General features: G+C 37.6%; 2 protein-coding genes across 2 annotated transcripts; both read left to right on the forward strand.

Annotated features, from left to right (window-relative positions):
• The first annotated feature begins 1,864 nt into the window (after positions 1 to 1,864).
• Positions 1,865 to 19,135, forward strand: adgrg4a (adhesion G protein-coupled receptor G4a). The gene is made up of 28 exons (XM_084718376.1): positions 1,865 to 1,983; positions 3,227 to 3,850; positions 4,467 to 4,564; positions 4,679 to 4,737; positions 6,084 to 6,138; positions 6,353 to 6,390; positions 6,561 to 6,709; positions 7,240 to 7,299; positions 7,487 to 7,570; positions 8,333 to 8,418; positions 8,502 to 8,572; positions 8,660 to 8,687; positions 9,297 to 9,319; positions 9,415 to 9,557; positions 9,648 to 9,777; positions 10,656 to 10,762; positions 11,566 to 11,782; positions 11,880 to 12,045; positions 12,364 to 12,504; positions 13,703 to 13,840; positions 13,934 to 13,979; positions 14,173 to 14,276; positions 14,556 to 14,677; positions 15,603 to 15,871; positions 16,317 to 16,422; positions 16,571 to 16,851; positions 17,857 to 17,958; positions 18,129 to 19,135. Exons 1-28 carry the CDS (start codon positions 1,908 to 1,910, stop codon positions 18,275 to 18,277), a joined length of 3,672 nt encoding a protein of 1,223 aa, XP_084574502.1. The 5' UTR covers positions 1,865 to 1,907; the 3' UTR covers positions 18,278 to 19,135.
• Positions 19,136 to 23,234: 4,099 nt separating this feature from the next.
• Positions 23,235 to 23,966, forward strand: vgll1l (vestigial like family member 1-like). The gene is made up of 2 exons (XM_084718377.1): positions 23,235 to 23,437; positions 23,539 to 23,966. The coding sequence occupies exons 1-2, from the start codon at positions 23,248 to 23,250 to the stop codon at positions 23,949 to 23,951; spliced, it is 603 nt and encodes a 200-aa protein (XP_084574503.1). The 5' UTR covers positions 23,235 to 23,247; the 3' UTR covers positions 23,952 to 23,966.
• The last annotated feature ends 1,032 nt before the right edge of the window (positions 23,967 to 24,998 follow it).

Genomic DNA, 24,998 nt, shown 5'->3' on the forward strand with positions numbered 1-24,998 from the left:
AATAAATGAAAAAAGATATGAGCCCACTCATTGATGATTTATGCATGCTTCATGTGTATAACATTTTATCTTATCTTTTATCTTATATTTTATGTAAGGTATTTTCCATTTTGTAGTATTTTATATGTATTTAAGTTAATTTATTTAATTAAAAAAAAATATTTCTGACATTCCTCTGTGTGTATTAGAGGGAGTTTGCGTTCCTCGGCTTGAAAATAGGGCTTAGCTAACGCACCTAGCCTGTGTTAGCTAGATTCTCCAAAATCGGACAACAAAGAGAATAGAAAAAGAAAAAGAAAACCAAACTGGACACAAGATGAGAAATATAAAAATATTACTCTGACAGCAAGAAAGATCAACAGGTCAACACCAAAAAACTGATGATTTTCAATAAAACAACAAAGCTAATGTTAATATATGAGAACTTTGTCTCATATGTTAACATTAGCTATACTGTTAGCTTATATTAACATTTGGCTAACTAGCTACAAGATTACTAGTGCTAACGTCAAATTTACACTCTCTAACAAGTTTCTCTTGTCTGATAGTGTCCAGTGAGTTGTCTTTGTCCTGAAAAATGTGTCTTGGTTTCTCTTCTTCCTCTTCAGTCACTATAAATTCAGCAATTTTCTTATGTTCCATAAATTATTTAACTTTTAAGGGACTAGTATGGGTCCCTTAAAGTTTTTTGAGACAAATGGTCACTAAGGACCTTCTAGCAACACATAAGGGAATACTTATTAAGGACAAAACATCTTGAAGAAACTATTTTTTTTTCATAAGGCACACTTACATGAAAATTGTAAGTAAATCTGAGCTTTGGGCACAGTTTAAGTGGTTTAGACTTAAAAAATAAGGCTGTACTATAGACTGACCAGAACAAGACAGACATGCTCATCGTACGTCACACAGAAAAGCCAATTAGATTTGTTTGTGCAGTTATCACTTGAGGATAATTGTAAAACTCAAAAGTCGTGCAAGAATATTACTCTGAATGTTTGCAGAGAATTTACGACAGCGGTAAACCTGATGTATAGAACACACACAATCACATAAACCTGTCGTGTCAGCCATTGCCGTGCATGTATGTAACCTAAAAAGACTGTCATATATTCTGCATTTGTACGGGGCATTTACAGCAGACGATGTTTCATGTTTAGCTTTCCATCTTCTGCTTTTAGCTGCCACAACCAGAATCATGTGACAGTTTTCAGAAGTATCAATGTATGGAGAAGGAATTTAAAAAAGGAAGCTCACATTACATCCCTGAATACAAAGCTTGTTATGTACAGTACTGAAACAAGCTATTTTGATATTGTCACAGTGGTGATAGATCTGTCATCAAGGGTGTGTGAGTATTTCTCAACATCTTGCTGTATTTCTTTAAACTTTTAAACTCTTGGTAAGATAATTATTACCATTAAAAGCCTCACTGAGCCTCTAACACTAAAACCAGGTGCTTTATTCTGAACACAAAGTACTTAAGTGTGTTAATGGGAGAATTCTGAGATTCACTTTTGCGAAGGTTTCATGAAGTCCTGGTTTTATCGTTATCGTGCTTGCTAGTTATGTTTATTGCCGATGATTAATGAGTAACTCAGGGAACTGGAAGGAGTGGGCGTGGAGGTCTTCTTATAGAGAAATAAAGTGACGCCTGCCAGCAGACTCATGGCTGAGCCGACTCCTCATGAACTGATTTTGGTTGTTTGATTTCTCACAAAACAGCTTAAACCTCAAATTTGACTGTTTTAAAGAGATGACCATGGTAAGTTTGAGCTATGTCGTTAGCCACATGATAATAAGTTAATAATTATTGTGTCGAATGCTAATTTTCCAGAAATATTTATCTTTTTGCCACCTTTCAGCAGGTGACCACCTGATGGGCATCTGTGTTTTTGTTTGCTGTCATGGACTCCGTCAGAAGCCCGTCTCCTCTCACCATCTGTCTCTGTATACTGCTGTCAGCGTGTCTCCTGGGTTCAAGTAAGATTTCATAGTAATTAAATCATTTTAAAGCACATGACAGTGTAAAGTAGTATAAAATATCACAGAGTAACAGCCCTGAATAGTGAAACTGTGTGTAGTATTGACAGTTTTAGTGTCTTATACTGTTTTATTGTGTTTTTATTGTGTTTATGTTTTTTTTTTTATCATCTCTTGTCGGACAACTGAGATCTGAACTGTGTTGAGAGAAACCAAGAGTAATTGGTTGTTTTGATGACATGTATATACTTCTTTTAACTTTAACCAGTTTGGCACTGTACTTTGGAAGCACCTGAATCTGAATATGGTGTTTGGTGAAGAAGAAATGATGCAACGGAAACTGATATTTTTTCTAACCTTGCTTGTTATTATTCAGGAAAAAAAATAACTCAAAATGTAGCGGAGTAACATTAAGAGTACTACTTTTTACTTTTATTTAAGTACTTTTTTACACAGTCACTTAAATTTACTATTGTACTACCCATATTTACTAATCACCTGTTAAAAAAATGTAGTGAGTAACCAAATCAAATTATCACAATACTGACGTGATGTAACTTGATTACTTTCTGATACTTTACCTAAATGCAAAAACAGTAAAATTGTTTAGCCTAACATTTTGACTTTCGTTGTTAGGTGTAATAATAGTTTGTCCAGCCAGACGATTCCTTTCTTTGTTTACTGCAAATTTTGCAAATTTAAATTTAACTTATTTTGTTTTATTTTGTTAAGTATGTTATTTACACTCAAACTTAGAATAAACTGACAAACTTTTTCTGGGGCAGGTAGGGTAAAATGTCCTACATTGTTTCCTTGATGAGATGACTGTTAACTCAGTCTAAATGCATTTATTTCTCAGTATTTAACATGTGCGTGTGATTTCAATAATATACATCAAGATGATATGAGGTGATGCAGGAATGGCAGTAAAAATGGTCTGGACTGTTCATTTATGCATTAATTAACTTTACCCAACATTTATGAAAAAAAGGCCTGTTGTGAACTGGGTCGTGATGGTTTGTCATTTTTAAAAAGTGGGTTCCCAGAATAAAAGTTTGGGAAACACTGCCTCGATGGCACAACCATTACGAACAAATATTAGGTTTGCCCAGTTCAGCATTACTTATGAAAACAGATCATTTTGTTGGATGAACAGATACAGATACAAATACAGATAATGATGTTTCTGGACCACCTTAAATCATCATCTACCTGTGTCTTCTCTGCTTATGTATTGTTTCAGGTGCCTCTCGCAGTTTCACCCTCTGGGGTAAGAAAATAGCGTTCAATCCTGGTCGGTGTTTGTGGCAGCTACATCCAGACACGGAGGTACCAGCCCTTAAGGAGCTGAGTGTATGCCTGCTTTTGCGGCTTAACAGCGCAGCACCTTGGACAGGTTTTGACTACAAAGCACCAGGGAAATCATACGCAGAGCTGGGACTTAGGGGCAAAGGTACGGATCTGGAAGTATGGCTGTTTGGCAACAGTTACATCTCGGAGAAGAAACTAATAAAGGGCAAATGGTACTCTATCTGTCTCACCTGGTCTGGACGGGCTCAAAAGCTGCGAGTCTACATAAACGGAACCAGTCAGCATGAGGCCTCTGTGAAACCCCCGCTATCTCAGACACTGTCCGCAAAAGGCACTCTCACTCTGGGGGTGTCTCACTATGTAGCAAATGGTAAAGTGATGATAGAGAATGGGGCTGATCTGATTGGCGACATCGGTCTGTTCAGGATGTGGGCCAGAGAGAGGAGTGCTGAGGAGCTGGGGGGGCAGAACTGTGCGGATGGAGACGTGGTGAGCTGGGACACAAAGCAGTGGATATACAGCTGCAATCCTCTGCCTGACAACAGCCTACAATGTGGTAAATACAGTGCATGTATGGACTTTTACTATATTTTTTTTCATGTCCATCCAGGGGAGGCATGGTGGTGTAGTGGTTAGTTTTGGGCATGACCTTTCTGTGCAGAATTTGAATGTTCTCCTCATGTCCGTGTGTTTTCCCTCTGGATATCCCAGCTTCCTTCCAAAGTCCAAAGGCATGCAGGTGCCTGTAGGTGTGAATGTGACAGTGAATGGTTGTCTGTCTCTATTTGTCTGACCTGCGTTAAACTGGGTGTGTCCAGGGTGTACCCCACCTCTCGCCCAATATCAGCTGAGATAGGCTCCAGCCCCCCGCAGCCATTCAAGGATAGTGGTTACGGTCAATGACTGAAATAACGGATGTGCAGTTTGGACTGTCTAGTTTTGAATAAAATTATTAACTCCCTCACTTATTCACAGAACAAGGTAATCTGCTGTAGGTGAGAGTTGAGTGAGTGGGTAGATAATACACTTTTCTGCTCAGTAAGTACCGTTTAAGGTCCAAGAAAAGGTAAACATTCCTGAGTTCAGCAGTTCATAAACCTGTTGATTGGTCTAATTTTTCCTTTTTTGGCAATATTTTAAAACTGACATTTTCTTTGCTTATTTGTCTTTAGCATGGCCACGCTACAAAATCAAAATGTGGACATTCATAACTCACTCCACGCAGCCAGGAAATTGTTTGTTTCCACTGGAGGAAGTCACAAAATACTGGGTATGAAGATCATGTGAATATGTAAATGGAATTTGCAAAGCAGTGACTCTGAACAACAGTCACATTTTCTTATCAAAATGATCTTTGTTTTCCTTTGTTGTCATCACTTATCAGTTGGAGAGCATTTTCCCTCGACACATGTTTGTCCATGACATTTCTGTGGCATCTCCAAGGTAATGTAACTTTTGTTAGCAAAACAGTCTTTTCAGCTCGTTGTGATAGAGGAAGTAAACAGATCCTTTACTGTAGTAAAAGTGGCAATACTGCAATATCAAAATAATGTAAAATAAAGTCAAAGTCATGCTTCTGAATTATGTAAAAGTATGAAATATTATCAAAAGTTAAAGTATTCAATGCAAAAATTGGTTCCTGTGAGTTTCGTACTATTATTCATTTAGTCATAATTATTATTTGTGATAAATTGTACATGTAAGTAGGACTTTTTGTTGTAATTGGTTAGGGTGAAACTAATTTTAAGTATGCTTTATGTTTTATATTTTATGGACTTATCTTACACTGTAAAAAAAGGCAAGTTGAGAAAAAGTAAAGCAACCAGCTGCAAAGTTCTGACTTAAGCTTTTTTAAACTTAACTTTATTATTCAGATTGACTCATGTGCAGTTGTACTTCAGTAAACTTAAATTACTCTGAACTGGTACTGTTAAGTTTGCTAAACTTAAGATAGCACTTTGAGAGAACTTCTTAGTCTGAGTTGACACAACAAATTAGCCCTTAGTTGAGTAAACTCAAAAGGTGGTATACATATATGTGACACATAAGTTTCAGAAATTGCCTTGAGACATACATAAACTTAAAATATGAACATAGAGTTTCCAGGTCATCAAACATAATAATTGAAATTTACTTAACTACACAAGTAGACCTGAATAGCAATGTTGAGTTTGACAAACTTAGGATAGCACTTTGAGTGAAGTTAAATGAGTAGATCTGAAAAGGAATGTCAAGTTTTAGAAACTTGAGATTGCATTTTGAATAATCTTAAGTATATGAGTAGATCTTAATAATAATTTTCAGTTTGACAAACTTATTCTGAGATTGCACTTTGAATGAACTTAAGTGCATAATTAGAACTGAATAGTAATGATAAGTTTGACAAACTTCAGACAGCACTTTAAATGAACCAAAGTACATGTGCAGCCTTAAATAATGTTAAATTTGACAAACTTAAGATAGCACTTTTGGTGAACTTCTACCTGAGCTGACACAACAAATTAGCCTTTAGCTGAATAAAGTCTTTGAAGCGGGTTGGTTCACTTTGTTTTCTCGACTTTTCTTTTTTGACAGTATAGTTTTTGTATGGAGAATCATAATCTGTAACTAGCAACAGAAGATGTCAAGTTGCAGTGGGGTGAATGGAAATATTCAAGTAAAGTACAAGAAGTTTGAATTAGCACTCAAGTATCATATCTGAGTAAATATACTGCAGCTGGGGGGTGACTGTGTGTATATACTGGACAACATTCTCATCTGTAATATCTGTTATCTGTGTTTCCATACAGCTATGCTTGCCATGGGGTTAATAATTCTGCTGCTCTACAGGTGCAACAACCTCAGGTACACCACTATTAGTCCTTAGTTTGATTTTCCATGGAAAGAAGCAGCAATATCCTCAAAGATCAGCTGATTAGGGAACAGATGAAAGGCTTCTTTTTAGATTGAGACTGTCATTTTCAGAGGAAATGAATGATGTATGTAAGCACTGAGGTAATCTCAGACATGAAATGTAAGTGAAATCATACAACCTTTTAATAAAGATATGTGTTTTCAGGAATCAACAACGTTATCACACTCCTCCTGTTACAAGTGGTAAGACGTACAATGTACTTTATAACATTAAAAGGATTATAATAACTATAGTTTATAAGGCCTGCAAGTTACATGAATGATGATGCATGAAATGAGCTGGATGTTCTCCTAACCTGGGACAGTGCACTTCACATGTAGATTTAACCCATGTCATTTTGATTAATGCCCAGTTTCATCTGTCAATTCTACGTGAACGTGGATCCTGCTGCTAATGTAGAAGTGGTTCAGGCGGAAATTGCTGCACTACTGAATTTGACCTTCTCTTGCGACTTCCTCAACCTGACGCCAGACCATAACAGCATTAGCATACTACCTGCGGGTACGTATATTCAAAGTAAACTTAATTCCTCTCACATTCACATGTAAAATGTACTCACTGTTGTGTTTTAGTAGACAGCTGGTGGATCAGTCAAAGATTAACCAAACATTATTGTCGTCATAAAAAAGGATGTATGTGTCACATGAAATTGTCCTTCTTTATCTGTAGTGTATTTGCGTACATAATTGTATGATATTTGTTCAGTTCCTGTATTTTATAGCCATAAGTCAGACTTAACTGGAAATATTCACTTGAGGCGTCAACATTAACAAATCCATTAATATACTTCAATTTACCATGCACTTACACACTAATGAAAACTTGCAAGAAACAACCTGCAGAAATGCATTAGAGCCAGACAGCACAATTCCATGTTTCTAAAAATACCTAATAGATGACTAAGTGTGTTAATATTTATTTTAAGAACAACATTTACATAATTTGACTTACATCAGACATCATGCTATTTTTAATTACAATTTTTCTTTGCATGTACTTTTGCAATTGATTATTTATTTTGTTTAATTCAGAGTTATTGGCTGAAGTGACAAAACCACCACCAACTGTCAGCACTGCTGTAACTACACCAGGTGAGTATGCAAGAAAGAATAAAACAGTCTTCACCAATTGTTCCGCTGCTTTGTAGCAATATGGAATTATGAAGTGTTTGACTGACTGGTTCATCTGTAGAGATAGTTGTAATTTCATTTATATAATCCCGGACAGGGTGTAAGATAGTTTCTTTGTGCTGTTGCATTTGCGTCGTTTGATTTACAGAGACGAGTCCAACTCAGAGTCTGCCAGCTCAACCTGCTAACGTGTCAACGACAAGAGAGCCTTTAGATCTCAACGAGACTGCTGGTCAGTTCACTAAACAGTTCACTGTATTTCCCTTTCATCTTTCATTTTTATTTCTTCTTCATATCAGTTCAGATTTTTATTTGTGCTGTAAGCCATTATGAAAACATATAACCACCAAAATATACAATAAAACACAGTGAGGTTACTGGAGATATTAAAATGTACTTAAACATGAGATTAATGAAAACTTGAACTAATTACACCTTGGAAGCCTAAATCCCTGACCAGACTGGATGTATGTAAATGTTTGATCTTTGATCTTTAAATGATCTCACTCAATGCCTTGATTGATTCCTGTTTCACACATTTAAATTTCCATTCCAGTAAATAAGTGCCAGATTTGATTCTATGATAGATTTAACCTGAGCAGAATTCACAGTCTTTGCTGCATGCTGCACGTTTCCTGTATTGTGGTCAGAACTCGATTTCCCATCATTAGAAGTATGAAGGTTATTTTTAGCTCTCTGCAGTTTCCACATCTTGACCTTTAACAAAGGAGGTGGCAGTTTTTTTTTTTATAACAATGAATATATCTTTGGATTTAGATATGTTAAGTCTCAGAAAGTGTTCCTCTATGCAAGATCACAGCCCATGTAGAAAACAAACAGTAACTGGATCTGGAATCAGGATATAATTAAATAGTTCAGTGGAGCTTAAACACTGTTTCTTGCTCTTTTATAAAATATTAGATAATTTGATTGACAGTGACTAATGCACATGTAAAGATGTACTGCTGTGTTATGTGTCTTTTCATTCCTGCAGTTGAACCTGATACATTCTTCAGAGTTAATCTGACCTTGACTTTGACTGGCAGCCCTACAAAACCACAGGATACCATTGAGAAATGGGTAAGAGACTCGCAAAATTGTGCCTGAAAGTTGTCTTTACTAATAAAGAATGTAAACATTGATTTATTCTCTTCATCTAAAAGGTGACTAAACAGCTGGAGGTGAATAAAACTATGACTGTACTGAATCTTGTCATAAAGGAGACTGTCGGCAGGTGGGTCCAACTGAATTAAGTAATCGTTTCTAATATTTGTCTTATGAAAGCTGTGGTTGACTTATTATTAATCTGTAATATGTACAGGAACATTGAGCAGTATAATGGACAGATGGTGAGTGTGCACTTCATTTTGGATAGCAAGTCAGATAAGAATACAAGACAAATAATAATTTCATAATCGACCCTTTTTGCTCTGTGCTAGAATAACAGCTTTATGTGACTAGCTAATCTTCATCAGTCACTTGGTAGCGTTTTGCTCTGCAGCAAAAAAACTAGCTAGCTAATCTATATTCTATCATCTACAGCTAGCTTATTTATATAAATTGTTAGCTAGCTACCTACATTTAATAGCAAAACCACAGTGTTTTAATTTAAGATGTAACGAGTAATCAAACTCTTTTTCAGTGGCTCCAGTTCATGAAGTGAATTTCTCATTTATTCACTCCACTGATGTTCCAGAAAATCCTTATATAATGAGTTTTAAGACTGGAACCCACCCAACCAACTATGAGATGAATCTTGACATCAAAACATTTGATTTGTAGCGGGAAAGAGCAGGAAAGAGAAATTTGACAGAGGTTACCGCGGTTGCTCAACTGTTATTGGAGAACAGAGCAAAAATGGGCGGGACTAAAGTTGAATTAGGCTAAGGAATAAAATGTCATTGCACTGTAACAACTGATTTAACAATGCAACATCTCTTTCTCTCATTTTCTTTTAGATTTTTCATCGCCAACAAAAACAGTATGTGACTAATAAGTTACCTGTAATGCAGGCTGAGTTCAGAATTTTGGTTCAAAACAATGTTGTTGTTACCACTAATTGTGTTTCATCCACAGATATCACTGCACCTTCCATGTTCAGGAATACAGCAAGAACACTGTGGCAGAAGTTAAAAGTTTCATTAATGTTGCCTTGAAATCAGATTACGAAAATGGCTCCATTACTATTCAAACCCATGGTGTTGTGATCAAGCACTTACGTAAGCTGGATTTCCTGACACAAATACAAAGTGATAGATGTGTTCAAGTATGGAGGAAGACTTGGTAATATGTCTTTTTTTCTTCTTCAGTGCTGGAAAACTGTTTAGAAGAAACGACTTCAACAATGTACGGACAATATATTTGGCCTGAGGCATTTCCTGAAGTCAACCAACAAATGGGATGCAGAAAGCCAAAATCAGAGCGAGCTTACAGGCTTTGGTAAGACGTTTACACAGCGGATTTATATTTGAACAGAGGCAATGATGATTGAATTGTCAGATTGCAAAATTATGACCTCAACACATGGCAATAACCAGTCAAAACAATAAGTAAATTAACAAGATCATCATGCTGCACAAAATGATTTGGTGTTTTATTGACTGACATTACACAACGGCATATTACATAATGTCTGTCATACAATAATAAAACATATTGGTTTACAATTGAGACAAAGTGTACTAATATTCACACCAGCCACATGAGCCAGCATTCATCCTGGTGCAAAAAATATGGGGAGAAAGTGGGGATTTTCTTTTTTTACTTGGACAGATCCTCTTTATCTTTGTCTCAACAATCTGTTTCCATAGAGACAGCTCAGCGAGACAAGAAAATTCCCTCAATTACAATGTCCTGTTCCTACCAATCCTCCCACTCTGCACACAAGCTCTGGCCACACACGTGTAATGCTGAGGGATCTCTGCCAGCCTGCAGCTCGGGCGAAAAATCAATTTCCTATAAGTGAATTATTAGTGCAATGAAGGGCTTCAATCTTCCTTCCCTCACCTCTGCCAAATTTGATATAAATATCACTCAAGGGATGATGACTGAGTAATATGGTTAATCACTTTTATGGTCTCTTTATAGAACACTGCTTTGATGCTTATTAAGACCAAACACAATTATCAAGAGTGGACAGATGTTATTATTTTTTTTTTTTATCACCCTTTGTGTGAGACTGACAATGACTGTACTAGCTGAGGACCAAGCCACAGATACAATAATGTGCTTTGTCAAGTTTAACTAGAATCCAACCAACCAGGACTGACCAGAAAGAATTCATCTGAATATATCTGTTATTTCTCTCCTTTCTTCAGTAAGTTACACATTGAAACTGACACGACAAGCTGGGCTCAGCCTGATATGAGAAACTGCAAAGCGCTTGTTAACATATCAGGCCTCATCAATATCAATGTCACAACTGGTAAGAGCATCAGTCACAAACAGTCTGGTTCATTTCTGTCGCTTATGCTATCTTTATTGCAATCAGGCTTGGGTGGTATAAAGGTTTTTTGGTATACCAGTGTATTTAGAAGTACTGTCAAAAACACAGATGCTCTCTCAGTCCATTAAACAATACAGAGATGTTGTACTGAGGTGATGTATTGTTGTGCACTCAAAGTCAGATTATGAGATGATGGGCATGGATTCATAATCTCTCCTGAAGCGTGCACTCATTGTGCACACAAAAACGAGTCGCTCAGTGGCGACTACAAGTGATTAGGGTAACATTACAGGACTTGTAAAAAGAAGAAAACGTCTCTCTCTCTCTGTTTGGGAGTATTTTGGACTAACTGTCATCGTTGTGTTATATATTGTGTCTTGTACTGTTTGTTTGGGACCCCCTCGAAAATGAGATAAGACATCTCGGGGGTGTTTATCCTAAGATAATAAAAAATTCGATAGGCTAACTGAATATTAGCTTAGCATTGTATGATAGACAATGTCATGCTTCATGTTACAATGGCTTCTATCACCAGCAGCTCAGCTTTTACATTTCAAAAAATATTTTTAACACAATCACCATCACATACCTTACACCCTGGTGAAATGTCAGGAAGGTATAGAAAATAGATACCATCCAAGCCTAGTTACAATTTCAGAGAAAAACTTTGTCAAAGCTTGTAAAATAAAACATTTTCCTTCTTGTTCTAATCTTTATCCTTTCGTCTGAATAAAACCACATCAGAAAAAAAAAAAGTTTCAATAACATGATTTGATTTCTAGATAACGCAGCTGAAGTTGTGGATGTGATCGAGGACCTCGTAGATGTTCAGTTGGGTAACAATGCACAGCTCTCTGCCGCTGATCTGGATTCTGTGGTGGAGAAGCTCAGTGAAGTTGTCCACACCAGCATCATTGAAACTGCTGTTGGTGCCGACATTGTCAATATTGTTGCTGATATCCTGCTTTCTAAAACTGACATCAGTCCAGTGGCTAACACGTAAGTGGAGAGGGAGGAGGGTCTGGTCAATCTCAGAAATAAGAACACAGAAATGTACAGTATTTTCCATCTAAACCTGTCTTTTTTTGGACAAAAGTGTCCTTAATCTGACAGAGAGAATGGGGAACAACATGCGTTTCCAAGAGGAGTCTGTCAGTGTAACAGCGCCCTTGCTGGCCCTGTCCATGATCAACGCAGATCCAGATGAGTTCAAGGGCCTCACCTTTAGTGTGTCCTCCATTTCTTCACTCCTGATCCCAAAGGTGAGACTTCATTATAAATGCACAAGCACAAGTAAAGCTCTGTTTCAGTTTTCTTCTCCGCTCCAAAGCTGGTTCCACCTGACTGCTTAAGGACAGTTTCTGTTGTGTTAATGTCCTTGAGTGTCTGGGAAATGCAGGAAACAGGTTTAATAAACAGACACTGTGGCCTCAAGCAGTCATAGCACATTAAGCTTTAACTCAAACAAATAAAGGACAAGTACTGCTAGAACTTGGAGAAATACTCAATGATCCATGAAGTTGGTTTTAAAGTACCCTGTAGGACTGTGATTCAGTCTTATCATTACTTTTTCTTCTCAGGTTTTTCTCAACCAGAGCTTTGTGAGTGAACCTCTCCCTGACACAGAGGCAGCTGTCTCTTTGCCCTCAGCGCTCCTTGCTGGACAAAGAAATAAAACTCGTGTCCAGTTCAGTTTCTATAGAACAGAAGAACTTTTTCAGGTACTTTCATCTGTATGTTCTTTTGTCACTATGTGTCATCTTGTTTGTTCTTTTCTATTATTTTCTTTTCTTTGTTTTCATTGTTCTTAGTATTTTCTCTTCTATTTTCAGATAGACTGCAGTAACTACAATATTTTATTAATTTGAACATTTTGGGAAATTAGCTTATTCAGTTTCTTGACAAAAGTTCAGTGAGAAGACTGACACCACTCTTATGTCTCTGGGATAAATATGAAGTTACAACCATCAGATAGTTAGCATAGCTTACCATTAAGACAGGAAACATGGGGCAACAGCTAACCTCACTGGCAGTCTGTCCAGTCCAATGGTAACAAAATGGTAACAAAATTTGAATACCATCATTAACTCAATAAATAACATAAATTATTTTGTTTTTTTGTATGTACAAGGTTTATGCAGCAGACTAATTGTTTCCACCTGATTCCAGTTCATAGACTGTATATTAAATAGTGGACAGAACTTCTGGGTCTGAAAAATAAAGCAAATGTTGAAGTGCATTAAACCTGCATGTTTTCTAATGGCCAGCAGGGGGCGACTCCACTGGCTGCAAAAACAAAATGGCTCTACTTCTCACTTGATTTATAACCTCAGTAAACTGTTTCCTAATGAGTTTATGGTCTCAACTACTAGTCTCAAGTCTTTTTCTATACACCATGATATTTATTTTGTAAATTATGGTCCCATTAATTAGTAAAATAGACAATAAATCAGGGTATGCTTCAGGGCCGAGACAAATCATTCTCAGTGAGTCTGTACACAGTACACTGCTGATCAAATATCAATATTCTGTTGCTTATTTCTGGCCTAAAATGTTTTTAGAAACAGATTTTAGTGTACAAAGAAAGATTGCCACCAGGTGGCTGATCTGATCAAACTGGCAAACAGTGTGATCAATATTCTGTTACTAAATTAACTAACTCTTGCCTAGAATTTTTTCAGAAATGTATTTTAATGTATTCTGTTTAGCTGTAATTTGAGAATTTTGCAGCCTGGCAGGCTGACATTATTTCCTGCTAAATGGATGAGCCAAAATCAAATACGGCTCAAGTGGCAGCACGTCACCCACCACTTCCACGCTCCTGTCAGTACTGCACATGCCCTCGTTACAAAGATCCAAGATCAATAGACAAGTCTCTCACTGCACCATATAATGTTACCATCATTTTATTTTTAACAGCACCCAGTCACAAGCAATGCAACACAGAGCAGCTGGAGATTGAATTCCTACATTGTATCCGCCAGCGTTAATGATAGTCATGTCAGCAACCTAAAGGATCGGGTGGTGGTGACCCTCAGACATCAAACACCCAAACAGGTGAGAAATTAATGCATTCAGTTTATCAGCACAAAGAAGAATTTGTATTGTTGACTCTAAAGCCATCCTCACTTCCCTGTTTTTGGTTTACAGCCAGAACACAAAGTACAGTGTATGTTTTGGGATTTCCAGAGAAACGGTGAGTCGGTCATTATTTATTACATTTTGTATGTTTACAATAGGATTTAGACGATTTACAGCAATTGAGCCTCATAGGGAACCAGTGAGATAAATGAGGGGCCCTGAACACAGAAAGCTGTGTGTCGTCTGTTGACAAGCGGCTTTAAATCAAACGTTGGGTGTGTTTTTGTTGGTGTCCTTGTGTGCGTCAGGTGGGCAGGGTGGCTGGAACAGCATAGGCTGTGAAACCCGGAGTATTTCTTCCAATCGGACCAGCTGTCTCTGTGATCACCTCACACATTTCGCTGTGCTCCTGGTGAGTCATGGTCTGCTTTTTATAAATGAAACCAGGGAACAAACAACTCCCACAAGCACCAACATACTGTGTACAACCTGGCCAGGTGCCACCTGCTTGTATTTCTGTCACAATGTGTGATTATTGCTGCAATCAAAACATTATTTTTCACATCATTATGATGGGATCAGTTTAAACAGCTGCTCACTATGGAGTATTTTTGATATTATCACTAGGGAGGGCAAACGTTGGCTTTAATAAAAATGAAGTGTATATTTTGTTCTGTATATTGTGTTTCAGGATGTATCCAGAGACCGTGTCAGTGAAACTGACCATCTGGTCATGACACTGATCTCGTATCTTGGTTGTGGTATATCCTCCATCTTTCTAGGCATCACTCTTCTCACCTACCTTGCTTTTGAGTAAGTCACTTGAGACAGCACCACGAGTTTATAAATTAAAGACCATCTTTGTTGCAACAGCCAGCTAGAGGAGGCTGAAGGAAGAAATTACAAAATGTCACTGTCAGGTGGCAAGCTTGTAAGCTTGTGCAGTTTGAGGATCCAGTGGAGTTATGAGTCACAAGCTCCATTTAATAGTGTTCATTGGTTGGATATTTGTAAAATCCACAGACAGATACAAAGTTTGACCAATAGCATTGATCTATGAAAAAGAACAATTAAAAATGACAAAATATGGAGATAGAGAATTGGAGATTGAAAATTGCATATTAGCTTTGTTGTATGCTTTATTAAGTGGTTATTATGTTACATTCATACAACACTTTATTATTATTTGACTGACCAGAACAGTTTCAAAAATTACATTATTTACAATAAAAGAATTTTAAGGATGGGTGGGTTCAACAAAACTCTTTAGCAAATGTGTTGGGGCACTACTATAACAAATATTCACCTACACCAGTCATGCTTTTCTGAAAAGGTGTAAACCTGCTTAACATGTTCATGTAAGGTTTAGAAGAGAACTAATTACTGTTTTAAAATTAAAGACTATCAAATAGAATAAGACCCTGTTTTTTTCCTCATTCAGGTTTTTAAAATAATGCAGGACACTGATCTACACTGCATTTGTGTTTTTTAAAATAAGTTTGAAATCTCCAGATTTCCATGGCATGCTTTGACACTATTCCTATCCTATTCTAGGTTTTGATAATTATCAGTGAAATACTGTGCATAGCTGTAATTTTGGCCAAGAAGATCTTTGCTCATGCCTAACATCAGAATGAAATCCAGAAGCTTCCAACAAGATCTTATACTTTTCACTGATCTTTCTGTTCCTGAGTCATATTTTTATCATATGTTTATCTGATATCCTCGTACACTTCAGGGCGCTGCGTCGAGACTACCCATCTAAGATACTTATCAACCTGTCAACTGCACTCCTGGGGCTGAACATGCTCTTCCTTCTGGACGCCTGGCTCTCATCCTTCTCCAGCTACGGCCTGTGCATCGCCACTGCTGCGATGCTGCACTACTTCCTGCTGGCCTCTTTCACCTGGATGGGTCTGGAGGCCGTGCACATGTACTTCGCACTGGTCAAGGTCTTCAACACCTACATTCCCTCCTATATCCTCAAGTTCTGTGCTGTAGGTTGGGGTAAGACACAACTTTAACTGCTCCTCCTCACTGTAGTAGAAAAAAGTCCGGGATCAGCTGGCTTTGATTCGCTGATCTGATTAAAAAATCTGTAATTTTATTCAAGGTAACTGTTTCCTACTAACTGCTAGTTGCTATGACTCCTGAGAAAACATGGGATTGGATACATCAGAGAGTGAGGAAGGAAGTCGGCAAATGTGACTAAACATAATGTGAATAAAAACTACCTTGTCCATGAACTAGATTTCTGCCCGCCAGAAAATAATGATCTGTGTTTTTAATTTTGTTTTCTTTGTTTCATTCATCAGAATAAAAAATGAGTTCCAAACCCAAAATATGTTGGGGAAACTTAAATTGTTTTCTTTTACTTGTTTTCAATGTGTGAATATATTTAGCTGTCCAAGTGAGCAGAATTAATTAGCATTTTTTGTGTGTGTTTTTACAGGTGTTCCTCTGGTCATAGTTAGCCTCGTGCTGGCCATAGATAAAGATGCATATGGCAGCATTGTGCCTGAAGAGGCTGCGGTGATGCTTCAGTCCACTGATCCATTGTAAGTACAAGCACTGAGTGAGTCATAGCTATCTCTGGAGCATCATGTCTAAACTGGGTGAAAAAAAAAGTGAGATTAGATCGTTGATGACATTTATCATAAATTCCAGTGTGCATTTCACGATGACCCACTGTCTCCCTCCCTCCAGCTGCTGGCTGCAGAATGACGTCTTCTTCTATGTGACGGTGGTGACATTTTTTCTTCTGATCCTGTTGTGCAACATCTCGGTGTTCGTCGAGGTTCTGCTCCAAATCAGACGGATGAAGGCCAATAAGTTATCAGCAACCAGCCGGGGCTCTCTGCATGACCTGAGGGCGGTGGCTGGTCTCACGGTCCTGTTAGGGCTGACGTGGGGATTGGGCTTTTTTTCATTTGGACCAGCCAGAGTGGTCCTGCTCTACCTGTTCTGCATCTTAAACTCTTTTTATGGTAAATATGAGAGCTGGAGATGGTGTTAAGCAGACATTGGTTACAGAAGAGAGTCATTTTGAAAAATATCAGTAATTCTATTAGTAACATGTAGACGTGGATTTAATCTTCCAAAATTGATTTTACTACCATTATTTTTTAACAGTTTATCTCCATGGTTTTTTAAATGATTTCATCATCATTATTGCAAATTTCCTTCACTCATGAAGGAGCATGTATTGATGAGGATTTCTGTTTTGAGAAGCACCACAAATGTGAAGAAGAGTGTCCTTTTAAAAGTGTGGTTAAATGTAGGGGAGGCCGGGGATGGTTGTAACAGGTTTTGTTTGAGCAACAGTAACTCAGGGGTTGTTTGTGCTAGATCTCTCAAACTTTGATCCACGATACCCATATTTGTTTACCAAAAATAAAACTCACTTGGGTGTGTAATCACAGATTATGTGAGGTCATGTCAAATACAAAGAGTTCTGTTGTTACAAGCGGCCCCATGACTGGAATGAGTTGAAAGTTGTAGCTGTGGATAGATGGAACAATGAGAGGCAATTTCCTCTGATTTACTTAAGAACTTTGTTGAATAATAGCAACAATAGCAATTTAGAGCCACAAAACGTTTATTTCTTCTACATCTTTAAATTTATGTTTATGGACTGAATGTCTGAATCTGGATTCAGTCACTGTCACAGCAATGCTCAGCAAAACATAATCCTGACAAAAATTTCACTTTCTTACCTGAAAATCAATTTTTTGGTTGTAAAATTCGCAATACTGCTCAAAGAGACATGCCTGAAAAAGGAGTGTATGATATATATGACATCACCTCAGCTCTTTTCTGATTGGCTAAACTGACAGGGTTACAACTAACCAGTGTTTAAACACTCCCCAGTCTCCCCTAATACATTAAAATGGAACAATGAAATAAAGTGCTTTAGTTAGAAATTGAAAATGAAACTTAAGGTGACAAAATGATGGCTGAGAATCTCTACTATCTCTCCTCTTCTGTCCCAGGGTTCTTTGTTTTTTTGTTCCACTGTTTGATGAAAGAAAATGTGAGGAAACAGTGGAGGATGCACTTGTGCTGCAGCCGTTTCAGACTCAGTGATTACTCAGGTACCTATTTTTTTTAAAAGCAATGTTTGTTGACATTGGACATATTGCAAAATAATGGATAAATGGTTTAGAGTCTAAACCATTTAGCCATTGAAATCACTTCCTCTAAACTTTAGAAGAAGTGATTTCAAGGTGGATGATGGATTGGTTTCTCTTTTTTTTTTGTTCAGATTGGAGCCGCACTGTGACAGTGGGTGGCCACGCCAAAAAGAAAAACCTTGTTAACTCCGAATCAGTTGCCTCTGACAACACGTCCACCACCAGGAAGATCTCAGGCTCCTCTGCAGGATCAGCACCAAACTACCACCAGGGGGCATGATCAGGCCTCTGGATATCACGGTCCATTGCTCAACGCTGATAGCAGAAAACAGCTCCATGTCTGTCATGAGCAGGGAAACAACAAATAAACCACATTTGCAGGGAGATAGAATGGGTCTGTATAGGCATCTCCTGCACCTTGCATTAAAATCAATCATAAAAAAGTAAATAGTGTGCTGACTCATTCAAAGCACAGGAAAGAAGCGTGTTCTGAAAAGTGCACATTTTATGTGAGCCGCCCTTAATTAAAAACCCTTAAAGCCTTCTGCACAGCTCCAACTTCAAGGTCTGTATCACTTTTTTCACTGTGCAGTTGAATGACTTGTGTTTGGGAAAAGATGATTTTGTGTTTGTAAAACTTACAACAGCAAAGTGATGAATACATGAAAAGTTGCACAGGAAGCAGTTACAAGAATTACTCATTAAAATGTAACAGAAACAACAGTATCTGTAACCAAACCTGTACATAAATGTGCAGCGTGCAGTACATAAGAAATTTAAATTTTTATGTCAAATGTTTGCTTTGAAGATTCATACATATCCGTAATTTCGATAAAACTAAAATATTCATGCAAGTTTTGTTTAAACATTTTGTGTGATTTTTTATTTATGTAATCCCAGCATTGCTCCATTGATCTTAAACCTGTGCATGTCTGAAGATTGATTTTGTCTGAGTGAAGATTCAGTCTGTCAAGAGAACCACTGATTTTTCTTGACCGTAAACTAAAGACCAAAACTTTGATCATGTACATTATTTTTTTAACTAACTGGGAACCCTCTGATAAGCTGTACTACACATTATGATAAAATTAAATTATTTTCTCCTAGCTGTCCTAAGAGCACACTATGTCATTATACTTTGGTTTCCTTATTTTTTCCCATTTTCAAAGATAAAATTGCCAGCAGGACATTTTTATTTATTGTTTAGGTTTAACAGACAAAATGTCAGCCAAATACACTTTTCCAGAGCATTTTCAAAACAGCACTGAAATATTGCAGCGGGAACAAGCAGAACCACAGTCAATCAACCAACCAATCAATCAATCAGTCAATCAGATTTTCTTCATTAACACTTGCTATACAAACAAAATTTGACACAAAGTGCTTCACACAACAAAACAATAACCCTGCCCCACCCACAGCAATGACTTTGTAAGTGATAAAGCACAAAAATAACAACAGCACTCGTTAAAATCAGGAACTGACGAAACACTATCATAAGTGATGAAACACCAGAGGCAGGATAAAAACTGAAAACAGAAAAAAGAGGTAAAGGAAATAAAATCAATCAGTCAAATAATAAATATATAAAAACTCAACAATGGATGCAAAGTAATGGAAAAGTTAAGAACACAAGAAAACAAATAAATAAAAGGTGGAGTATTAAAAGGAAAACAATCCAGAAAATAAGTTAGTAATAATAAACAACATACCAACTAGTAAAAGAGATTAACATACATAAATAAATAAATAGGTAATGATTGAATAAATTGTTCAGTTAAAAATCAGAATAAGGTCTTGAGTTTGCTTTTTAAATATAAACACTCTGCCACCCCCTGGCCCAGCAGGTGAGAACCCGTAAAGGTCATACATTTGTCAGATATGGAGGTCCATTTAAAATGAATAAAAAGTCTTCATTTTTACTATGTGACATGTCACTGTGGTTTAACTGTATGTTGTCACAATCATGGTCATCCAGACTAACGTAAATTTCACTCAGAGCTGCTGCTGTGTAACTTTTTGACAGTGTGACTGAGGAATGTTTTAATAAGGTGTCACTGAGGTTCAGGAGGAACCGGCTGGATGACATTCTGCTCATAGCTGTCTGCATTCATGAGGCTTCACACGCCCTCCCAGCCTGACACATCAAGTAACTTTGGAGGCTCAGTGAGCAAACTGTTTTGTCTGTCGACCAGAGGAAGGAAGGAAAGACACCTGACGGTGGTTCTCTTAATCTTTTCGATACCTCTGATGTTCAAACTCAAGCCTAGTGACGTTTTTGGCTGCTGCTCATGTAGGTGAACACATCAGCGTTGATCAAGCAGTCAATGCAAGGACGCACTCCCTGGTCATCTTTGGTCAATCATCAGGTCAGGTAAGAGAAGCAAGTTACTTAAAATACAGCTGATGCAATCGTTTGGTTCTGTATTCACAAACAGGGTTACCAGATCAGCCTAGCTGCACAGTATATTTTTTATCTCCACTATGAGATGGATGTGAGTTTCAGTAATTTTCATTGATAAAATAGCACACATTCATTATGCATTTCAGCCCTCTTAATTAAACATCCCACACAATATATTCCTCACTATGTTAAATATCCAACCACAGTTCCCATTTTCTGGCAAATTACAAAGTAGATTCTCCCAGAAGTAATCATTTGGTGCTGGAGTAAATGTACTGTGGCCCCCTCACCTGATTTTAATGCACTGTGAGTGTTATATAAAATTTAACACAATTTCTGAGTCATGCAAATGACCTAAAAGAAAGTTGTACTTTACTCTCACTGGTTGTTTTATTACTGTTTGTATAATGTCCATACATGCTAAGAATAACTATAATCAGCCTGAATCAGAGACATGCCAGCAGTCATGATATGAGTCATCCAGGTCAAGAAGGGAACCAACTCCAGTGAAGAAGAGTTTCATTTGATTCACCTTCTCAACGGTAAAGAAACTAGAGAAACAATTGCTTAAGAAACTGCAGTATTGTAAAGCTGTTGCTAAACTGCATTTCTGCCTTTAAAAGTTTAATGATATCAATCACACATGAAAAATGCTGAATATTTTAAGTTTTATTGAAAAGCTGATGCTAAACTGAATCAGTGACTTTAATCTGTACGGACAGGAGGATGTATGAAGAGTTGGAAAGGGATGAAGAATACAAAACATAGTGTAAGCTGGGAGATAAATGCATTGCTTTACTAATGGCTGGGAGCTAAACCACATAGCTGGCTTAACTTTGTATTGAAAAAGCAGCTGAAGGAATAAATAGAGCTGGGAATTTGGGGAAAAGTCTAATTAGTATAAAAGGGATTTAAAAGTCGAATAAAACTCATTTGAAATATGTGGAACATTAAAAGATTTGAGAGTTTCTGGTTTTAAGTATAAATAAATTGATAAAAGTTGAAAAGACTTTAAACGGCTGAAAATTTGGGAATGGGATTACGGATGCAAAACATAGAGCTAAACCACATAGCTTTCCTAACTTTCTATGAAGAAGCAGCTGAAGGAGAGTGAAGAATTAGAAAAGTGAAAAAGGTCTAATTATTATGAACGTTATTTAAAAGTTGAGTAGAATTCATGAGGTGTGAATGGCATGAAATATTTTAAAGTTTGAACTGAGTTTCTAGCTGAGACTTGAAAGAGTGAGAACAGCACTGATTAGCTCATCTCAATCAGCTGAGTGTTCCCAGCTGTAATCAAATATTGCCATAGTGATGGCAGCTGCTTTGTGACTCCTGGCACACTCCTGGCCAGACACACCTCTCTGACTCCTGCTTACAGCTAAAAGGCAGTAACTCTTACTGCCTAAGTTAAGATACTGTAAGAGAGAAGAGACTCTGTTAAAGGGGCTGTGTTAAATGTGTGTAGTGTGAAAAACGTGACAATCTGAGGAGGTTAGAAAAGTTTCTTTTTCCCTCCTCAAATTTCTGTTGGAGTCCATGGCAGCTGCTTGGCACTCGTGTAGCTCGGAGGCTCACAGTGACAAATATATAAGTCTGTTTGACTCCATACTTACATGTGGTAACCAGCACAAATTTCCCTGCATTTTGATTAAAAAATAATGTATGAAAAGTGAAATTTGTGGGACTAGGAACGAGTTTAAGAACGATTTTTGTGGAATTTACAGCTTCTCTCCCCGTGATGACATCATGAACATTCTGCTCCATACACACTCATGTAAAAATGTGAGAGTGGCTGAAAATTGAACGAAACTTAAAACTCTGACTGTTTAAAGTATGAACGATATGAAAAAGATAAGTTAATGTGATTAAGCCCCGAGTTTTTTGTACATTTGAAAGTTTTTACAGGGTTTCTAGCTGAAAGAGGGGAGCTGAAAATGCACGAAACAGCGTGAAAAAATCAGTGCATTTCTGGAATATTTTGGAAAGTGTGAAAGGCATGAATGATGAAAAGTAAGAATGAGCATGTCCTAATTGAGCTGAATGATTTCACATTTGAATTAGATTTCTACGCAGGACATATTAAGACCATGTCCCACATTTTTATTGGCTTTATTTTTCAAAAGTCAAGCCACTGCAGGACAGTGACTGCGCACACCTGCAGGTTAAGATGTCACCATCTTTGATACTCTATGCCCAAATGGGGATTAAATGGATTATGATGGAAACAACCAGAACAAAAAGGAAATACAGCTACAAACACACTGTGACACTGCTTATCGGCTGTCTGTTGTGTGCCACCTGAAGGCAAAGCCTACGAGATGTTAGGAGCTAATATTAGAATTTAATCTCTCAACACACAAACATTTTTGGTTTATTGGGATCTGGTCACCCTATTTCTACATGGAAAAATGTGAAAGGAGTTAAGTGGCAAAAAAAATGCAACAAAAAGACCAAGACCAAAGATTTTACTTTGAGAATATTTCAAGAAAGTAAACACATCATACAGTGTTAAGTGAGTAAAGTATCTGAAATATGAAGGTAAAAAAAGTGATAATAATAAAAGTCATCATGATTTATCAATGGAGGCAAAGGGAACTAGAGAAAGAAAGAATAAAAACCTTTTCATCACTATATGCAAAGGAATAACAACAGAAAATGTGGAAATTATGAATTAAGTCATCTTTTGTATGACTGTACAGCTGAAATGGGATTCTGTTCTTATGCAGATCTTGTGGAGTAATAATTATAATTATTATAATTCATGATTAAATACATGAGAGCCTGGTATAACAAATACTGAGTGTTGATCCTGTTTTGTCTCTGTTTTCAGGAACAGCTGACCCATGGAGGACAGAACAGACGGTCCGATAGCTGTGAAGGTGGAGAAGCACTCTCAGTATGTCATCCTGACTTACTTCCAGGGGGACATCAACAGCATGGTGGACGCTCACTTCACCCGTGCTCTCAGCAAAGTGTGCAAAGCCAAGGCACCAGCAGCAAAGGCAAAGAAAATCCGTAAGACTATTAAACTGGGTAAGCACACAAAACCAACAGTGTATGACCTTCCTGACTATAAATGGGAAAATCAGCCCCATTCATCCACGTAACACGGTTTCTGTGTTTGTCCCCCGCAGAGGAAAGCAGCTCTTGTCAGGGGAGTGCTGCTGACCCTTACTCCGAGTCACAGGTCCCTCCTGGAGGAGGACGTCTCGTGACCTTCAGCCCTGCAGACGACGCTCCTGACTCGTGGCACTCTTTCACTACCAGGGCAGGAGAGGGATCAGGGTTACCGTCCATCGCCTACTCCCTGTCCCCAGATGGGCTGAGTCTTACTGGACAGCAATACGCCACGTCCCTTCTCAACCTACTGCATAACGGTGAGATGGGACCCAGCATGGCCTCCAACTCGAAGCCAGACCTGCTTCCCAGCTGGACTGTGCCGCAAGGATTTAGAGAGCCTGTGGACCCTGCTGTGGGCTTTGAACCTGGTAAACCTTCAGCTACAATAAATCACCTTTTAAAAAATGTTCATCAACTCATAAAATAGCTGCTTCTTAGACAGAGGAATGGATAAATCTTTAGAATAAGGTCCACAAAATCAACACTACTGTGAATCACTGACCTTATGGTAGATAAAGTTAAGTTAATTAAACTCAGACACTTTAGTAAGGGGGAAGTATCTAATAATGGATTTCTAGATATCTGTGAATCATAAACTACCTTCTCAATAATTATTTCCTGGTTTAAAGGGGTCACTTGCTATGGGTACCACCAAATAACCCCTAGTGATGTCATCAGGGTTATCCTGCTTTAGACTTGAAGAGCTCAAATTAGTAAATAGAAGTCTAAAAGACACACTAAGATGCATTATGGGAAGTGTGTTGCTGATATGATACAGATAATAACAATTTGCCTGATAGCTGATGCCAATACTGATGTTTTTTGTGGTTATCTTTTTTGTTTTTGTTGTTATTTATTCCCTGGTTTGTGCCGGGAAACAAAGAAATGATAAAAATCATGTGACGCTTCTCATGGCATACCAGCGTTGTGTCCAACCAGTGGCTTCCTCTCTGAAACAGCAGCTGGATATGCTGGCTACTGTTGTCCGAGTCCAACTGCGAATAAGCAATAACTTTTACTGAGCACAAAATTGATGTGACACAACAGATAAACATTTGGCACTGCCATTAGTGAATGTTATCTTATCTGACAATAGGCTGATTGCAGTCAACAATTAAAAGTTAAGACATTTCAGCCTCTGCTGCGTCAGTTTCGACCGACTATTCCCACTACTTAAAGGGTGACACTAAATTCCTGTGGTGTACTTGAATTCTTCACTGGTTGCTGAATTCCACTTAATCATTTAATTAACCAACACTTCCCTATTATGTTGGTATGTGTTCCTGTTTTTGTGTCCCTTCATCACTTATCCAACAAGTACCAGCTGAGTGTTTACTAGTTCACAAAAAATACTTGAGAGAAAGCTGAAGTGTCACTTTAAAAAAAGCAAACTTTGTTGTAGTCATGATGCATTCCTAGAAATAATTCTGTATGATGATTTAACTTAAAGGGACATTATGTGACATTTTGGCCT

The sequence above is a fragment of the Lutjanus erythropterus genome, chromosome 5 (assembly GCF_056507025.1).
Source record: "Lutjanus erythropterus isolate fLutEry1 chromosome 5, fLutEry1.hap2, whole genome shotgun sequence".
Lineage (NCBI taxonomy): Eukaryota > Metazoa > Chordata > Actinopteri > Lutjaniformes > Lutjanidae > Lutjanus > Lutjanus erythropterus.

Excerpts from the sequence above, each read along its gene's own strand:
- vgll1l (XM_084718377.1), top strand. The coding sequence starts at position 23,248 with ATGGAGGACAGAACAGACGGTCCGATAGCTGTGAAGGTGGAGAAGCAC. Across the intron at positions 23,438-23,538 it reads CCGTAAGACTATTAAACTGG|AGGAAAGCAGCTCTTGTCAG; the intron begins GTAAGCACACAA and ends TGTCCCCCGCAG.
- adgrg4a (XM_084718376.1), top strand. The coding sequence starts at position 1,908 with ATGGACTCCGTCAGAAGCCCGTCTCCTCTCACCATCTGTCTCTGTATA. Across the intron at positions 11,783-11,879 it reads ATCAGTCCAGTGGCTAACAC|TGTCCTTAATCTGACAGAGA; the intron begins GTAAGTGGAGAG and ends TTTGGACAAAAG. Across the intron at positions 12,505-13,702 it reads GAACAGAAGAACTTTTTCAG|CACCCAGTCACAAGCAATGC; the intron begins GTACTTTCATCT and ends TATTTTTAACAG.